Source organism: Crocodylus porosus, unplaced genomic scaffold (assembly GCF_001723895.1).
Source record: "Crocodylus porosus isolate Cpor-Errol unplaced genomic scaffold, CroPor_comp1, whole genome shotgun sequence".
NCBI classification, from domain to species: domain Eukaryota; kingdom Metazoa; phylum Chordata; order Crocodylia; family Crocodylidae; genus Crocodylus; species Crocodylus porosus.
In genome coordinates, this window is record NW_017728947.1 from 54,155,359 (window position 1) to 54,161,916 (window position 6,558).

Consider the following 6,558-nt stretch of genomic DNA (forward strand, 5'->3'; position numbering starts at 1 on the left):
AGTCCAGTCCTCTGTGTGTATAGGCAACTGTTAACCAAACAACGCCCCCTCCTCCCCCCGATCACTAACTCAAAGCAAAAATTGCCACTTCAAATCCTAACACACAACTACAGGGAGCTATATACAAAACAGCAAGAACACCCTACAGCACAGGGGTGGGCAAGTATTTTGGCTGGAGGGCCACTAATGAGTTTTGGTGTCCTCTCAAGGGCCACATCTTTCTCACTTTCCTCTCCCCATCCCCACATCACCTGGAAGTACAGGATGCCCCAATCCTCACCCTGCCCAGAGCTGCAGCACACCCCAATTCCCACCCCACCTAGAACCCAGTGGCTGCATCTGCAGCTTACTCCAACAACCTAGTGTGGTGGAACTAGCCCTGGGCAGGCACCAGTGTCAGCTGTGGATGCAGTTGGCACATTCCGGGTGGAGATTGGGGCATCCCCACCCCGCCCAGGACCACAGCATGCTCCAATCCCCACCCCACCCAGAACCGCAGCATGTCCCGATCCCCACCCTGCCCAGAACCTGCTGGCTAGGAAGGGTGGGGTGGCACTGCGGGGGAGGGGGAGGCCAAAGGGAGACATTAGTGATAGAAAACAAGGTAGAAAAGATTTTGTCTGTGAAAAAGAAAATAGTGGGAGATCAGAAAAATAGGAATGAAAGCAGCTCTAATTTTCCCCCCTGCTTTCTTCCCACTCCCTTACCTGCTTTACCTTTTGTCTTTCATATTTCTACCTAATTTACATCCTCACTGACATCCTGCCACACTTCTAGCTTCTCTCATCCCTTGGAGTCTCAGAACAGCAGAGACTCCTTATGCTTGAAGAAGAGTGACTGTGCCCAAAAGCTTGCCAAGAACTTTTTTCCAACTACTCAGTTGGTCTAATAAAATATATCACATCTACCCAAAGAAGCTTCCCTGCCTATGTCCTTAGACCAACACAGCTACAACCAAAAACCCAGCTTTCCCCTAGTTAAAATTCACCTCACAAATGTATTTGTAAAGAGCAAGCAAATTCTGTCTGTCAGTTTTGCAAAATTAAACAAGGCAAGCTCCTTTAATCTTCTTCCAAAAGAGAAGGACTCCATTCCCTTGATCATCTTAGTGAGTCTTTTTTGACTTGTTCCAGTTTAAGTTCATCCTTTTAAACCACCACACACAGTATTCTAAATGGGGTCTTACCAATGCCCTGTGTGATAGTATTAGTACCTCTTTGTCTGTAGTCTATATATGCTACCTAATGTACTTAAGATTGTGATAGCCTTTTTCACAGCTGCATTGCACTGGTGATCTTACCGCATATAAAAGCTACCAATGAAAATACACGAATATTAACTGGGAATGTGTATACTATCCAACCTGTATAATAAGGTTAGCAGAGATATGGCCCTCAATGCTGCCTGCTACAAAGCAGCACACACTGGAACCAGCCTTATGTGCTGCATGCAGTATATGGAGGCCATCTGGCATGGGCTGCACATGGCGCAGGGCCAGTCTGAGGGATGCACAGCATGCAGTGCTGTGCTGGACCAGCCCTGCACATTGAATCTGGGGCAAGTCCAGACAGAGCCCATAAACCAGTTTCATGTGCCAGATCTAGCATGTAAAGCCAAACTGGCATGGGCACCACATGCAGTGCATGGCCCAGACCTGTGCTACATGCTGTATGTAGCACGCATTCCAGACTGACCCCACTCACACCCTGTTTTCCTTTGTCACATATACAAACATACACAAACATACATGGATATGCATGCATACTAAATCGCATACCATATGGGATGAAGGGACGATCACTGGGTGGATGCAGTAGAAAGTGCTTCTCTCCAGAGATCACACAGTACAAGTTCTCATAGTGATCTTTATGTACTAAAATTGAGAAAGAGAAGATATGGAAAGAAAAGAGAGGGAGAGGGGGAGTTGATTAGCATTGTTTCTTCTTCTACCATTCAACCTGTAGCAAACTGAAAAGGTCATGTCTTATCTTTAGTGTTTTCCTTCTCTTGTAGCCAGAGGAAAAGGAAAACAACAACATTTCATATACGTATAAACATTTCACTTTTCATTCATAAGTATTCCATATCATTTTAACTACAATAAACAGGCAGTAATACAGATACAGTCACTTCTGGGAAGGAGTCTGGAAGCCAAATGACATAAAACAGACTGATCAACCGTTTGAGGGCAGTGGGAATTTGGGATTTATAGTATCAACTCATCGATTCTTGCCTGCTATGCACTCAACCATACAGAAAGTAGATAGCAATCTCAGATCACTGATTTAATGAATCCAGTGCCTACCTTTACACAGGGCATTTGTTAGTAACTGAAAATTCAGAAGAAGAGGAAAACATCCAAAATGCTATTAATTGTGCAATATTCTACATGACAGAGGAAATTTTTCTTGACTGTAACAGTGATTAGCTGGCACCGTACATGAGAGTGAAATACAAATACTTCACTTGAAGCCAATGTCTAAGACATATAGGAGAAAAACCCTCAGTACCCTTCCTAGAACAACACAAGGAACATACATATAGGGCTACAGCAGTTAGAGGCTGAGGAAGGGTAGGTGGAGAGAAAGGTCATCACAAAATAGGAGGTTAAAACAGACCCTCCCTATCAGAACAAATGGGTGATGCCTACCCATCCTGTTTTGCCCTCAAAAAAAAGTGTGTCAAAATCTGGACTGAGAGCACAAGACCGACCAGACAGCACCATATAATACGCACAGGATGTCACAGCACCAGACTCCCCGAGCCAGAAATTCACGGCATCAGGCTTTTTTCCTGCAGAGAGAGAAGAGGTAATAACTTACAAAAGAAAGAGAATTGAACTATTACGTTTAAAGAATCTCAAAAGAAGAACTTCTAGCCAACTCTGTTTGTATCTATCCTCCATCACTCTCAGTAAAAATGTCAGTCTTTATTGCTAATAACCCAAATACAACTGTGACCTCCTTCCAGAATTAGGTCTACTGCACTAATCCATTAGACCTGTTAATGGAACACTATTCATCCCTACAGATAATGACCATAGCTATAACTTTCACTTCCTGGAGACCTGGATCTAAAAGTCCTAGCTCAAATCACAAACTTCTGTACATCTATGTACCTTAATTCCAAAGGGACTGTGATATTCCCATTGACAGGAGGAATTTACATCACTATCAGGCGAGTCATGCAAATTCAACAATCCATTACTACAGGGGTGTTAAATCAGCCAGCCCCGCAGGGCCAGTCTGCAGACCAGGCTGGGTCCACACACCAACTCCATACACCAGAGCAAGGACTCAGGGCCAGCCCAGTGTGGCAACTCATTCAGTGTATGTCCTGGACCACCACTGCCAGCTGCATGTAGTGTGCACAGGCACCAGTCAGGGGCTCATTTACGGAACTAGTATGGGGCGTGCTCTGCATGAAGTATTCACACCAGACCAGCTCTGCACACTGGCTCTGGTGTGTTGGGCCGGTCTGTGGGCCTGATCTGGACCAGCCAAAGAGCCAGAATACAGGGCCAGTCTGGCAGGGTGCCCCATGCAGTACCCCAACCCAGCTTTGTGCAATTTCCACACTGGGTCCAGCACCATATGCTACATGTAGCACATGCCAGCCCTGGTCCAGAGCTCATGCTACATACAGCTTGCACGCCAGCAGGGGGCATGTGTTGCATGTGGCACACATGCTGGACCAGCCTTGCGTAGGATGCAGGGATGGTCTGTGGGCCTGATCTAGCCCTGAAGCCAGCATGCAGGGCTGGCTGGTACAAACACCGTATGTAGTTCATGGCGGAACAGCTCTGCAAGGGGCCAGCCTGTGCCACATGTGGCGCACAGGGTCAGTCCTAAACTGACGAGCTGGATCTCAGGGCTTCATAGGTCAGATCCAGCTAGCAGGCCCCATCCTTGACATTCCTACATAACTGACACTTATAACGTCCCAAAGGGCACTGGCTGGATGAGCAGAACACAGACAGTCCACGGGCCAGCTCCAGCACATGGAGCCACATCTGTGAACTATATCCAGCCCACAAAATTTTGTGCACTAGGCCTGGGGTCACACACTGGGCCTGACCCCATATGATGGCTCTGGCTGGTGACCTGTGCTGCGTGTCACATCCAGGGCCACAAACTAAACTCCCATGCTGAGTCTCAAGCCCGCATACCAGGTCCAATCCTGTGCACCATATCCAGGGCTGCACACCACGTCTGGTCGTGGACAGACCCCATAGGCTGGCCTAATCCACCCATGCCATTTGGCCTGTGGGGCTCTCAAAATATTTAGCAACAGGGGAGCAGTGGAAGCACTAATTGCTACATGTCTCCCAGAGCCATGGAAAATAATGCTGCTACCACTTCCATTTGCCAAATTTCCAGATGTGTGGAGAGCCCCACAGGCCCATGGTGCCACTGCTGTAGGCTATTGTCCAGCTTTTGCACCCAACAGCACATAAAGAATTGATGTGGCTAGAATCATGTCTTGCTACCTTTGACTTCCTTTGCTCAAATGACTAGTTACCTATTTACAAATAGGTTAACAGGGGCCATAAGTCCAAAGCAGGACTCAAACTCATGCTTCAGGAGCCATGGTAGGACACCTTAAACGCTCTAATGCTCTCAAAAAAAGTCACACCCTCCCTATTACCAATTCAGTTTCATACAGGGTACATGAGCTCAGAACAGGAGACAGCCAGCATTTTACCCACTATGTGGACAAAAGTTCTGTAGACTACTATAACAGCTAAGTCTAAAATGCATGTAGGGCAATAATTTTGGAGCAGGCCAAACCAAAAGGCCAGGTTAAACTATTGTGTAAACGCTTCTTCTTGAGATAAGCTGCAGTAATCAAAAATATAACAAACAATATTTAGCATATTTGTTTTTTTCCTTACCTAGTGCCTCACTCATCCACAGTATGTCAGGCTCCACATCACCCAAGAGCTCAGGGAACTCCTCAGTTAGGTTTGAACACTGCTTCTGCACATAGAAGACACCAGGAGATGTCACTTTTTTCTCCACAATGTCCAAGAAGCTGCTGAAAGGCATGTGTCGCTCTTCTGGCATAACAAACCGGTCTTGATAAACTGCATCGGCGTAACCATTTGGTGTTACAGCCACACTCACCGCCTTGGAGCCCATTACCTCCCTGAAAAATATATCTGAGGTTCACAGTCATGCGAGGACCTCTAGCGAGCAAACATGTCAGATCTCAGCGGCAATTTTTCAAAAAAGCAGTCTGCTGTTTGGATGTACCCAGAACCCTTCTCTCTTGGCTATCAGAACATTTCTAGCCATTTACATACTGCACCTCGCTGTGTACCTTTAACAGGACTTGTGTGTGGTTATTTTAATAATCCTAACCACAGCTCTCCAGGCCTGTTCACATAGCACTACCAACACTGCTGTCACAGGCAGCCCCATCCCAACTCAAAGATGAAATTCTAACATGTTTACCGTTCATATGTTACTGTTACATGATGTGCAGTATGGGCCACTTGGTGCTGAAGGGGTAATGGGGACAAGGACATTGCTTTATCTACTGTAGGCTTGATCAGGGCACTCTGCACATTCTTCCCTTCTCCTGTTGGTCTCCCTTACTTTTCTTCACACAAATCAAATCTTCCACTTCCCTGAATGAACCCCCTCAAGGTACCACAACACAGCAGCTCAGGGGAGTTGCACCTGAATGTTGGGCCTTTGCACAAGGAGATCCTAAGAGAAGGACTTCAGACATGCATGCCCCCAGCCTAACCAACAGAAACAAACAGCAAACAGCTCTCTCCTGACGGTCTAAATCATTAGCCGGCTACAGGCTAGTTTCAAAAGCAATTCCTACCTGAGGTAGGGCAGTGTCCACTTCTTCAGAGCTGGCCAGTGATTGAAAGCATTGCGAATGATGCAGGGCTTGTTTGGACATACCCATTCCCGATGAAACTCCAGAGGAGACCGTGGGCTCTCAAGGTAGGGCACAGATTCTGCCAGGCTCAGCTCTGCCAGACAAATTCAAATCAATTTTACTGAACTGCAACCAGCTCAGGCCCCTTGCAGCCAGCTAAAACTACTTTTCCCAAGGAGTCTTGCCATGTGGAAGACCAGTTAGAAACTTTCTCAAGGGGATTGCAGGCCACGGAGAACTGAAGCAAAGGAAACTGATCCCAGGCTCTTTGCAACTCAGAAGCTAGGTACTGACAGAGTGAGCTGCACAGGCAACCTCTGCACAGCCAGCCTGCTCTCTGAACCCACTGCTGGCCGCACTCCATCTCCCCAGGGACAAGGACTTAGACACAGACGTTGCCAACGAGCATCATCAGTACTGGGCTTGTACAGCCTAGACACCTGAAGTAGCCCGATCATCTGCAGTGTCCAGCAGCTTTAATGATGGTGACTGAAGCACGGGCAGGGGCATCCAAGCACGGAAACCTTGGCCTTCGCTGCTGGGATGGTCTCTGCCGATACCTCGCTGCTGCCAGGGGGCAGCCTGGGGCTACTCACTGCCTTTGAAAACGTGTTATGCCCCTACAGCCGCCCGCTCTCACCCCGCGCCTCCGCCGGGAAC

At 47.5% G+C, this 6,558-nt stretch overlaps 1 protein-coding gene across 3 annotated transcripts in view; it reads right to left on the reverse strand.

Annotated features, from left to right (window-relative positions):
* JMJD7 (jumonji domain containing 7) overlaps positions 1-6,438 on the reverse strand; it is a 16,844-nt gene extending 10,406 nt beyond the window's left edge. For all 3 annotated transcript variants that reach the window (XR_002103963.1, XR_002103964.1, XM_019551374.1), the window contains exons 1-5: positions 6,339-6,438; positions 5,839-5,992; positions 4,895-5,148; positions 2,737-2,793; positions 1,778-1,873 (exon numbers count right to left, since the gene is read on the reverse strand). Coding sequence is in view for 1 of the 3 variants with exons in the window: in XM_019551374.1 (XP_019406919.1) it covers positions 1,778-1,873; positions 2,737-2,793; positions 4,895-5,148; positions 5,839-5,992; positions 6,339-6,408 (631 nt within the window). In the remaining 2 variants the exon portion in view is untranslated. The remainder of the gene's footprint in view (positions 1-1,777; positions 1,874-2,736; positions 2,794-4,894; positions 5,149-5,838; positions 5,993-6,338) is intronic.
* Positions 6,439-6,558: the final 120 nt, after the last annotated feature.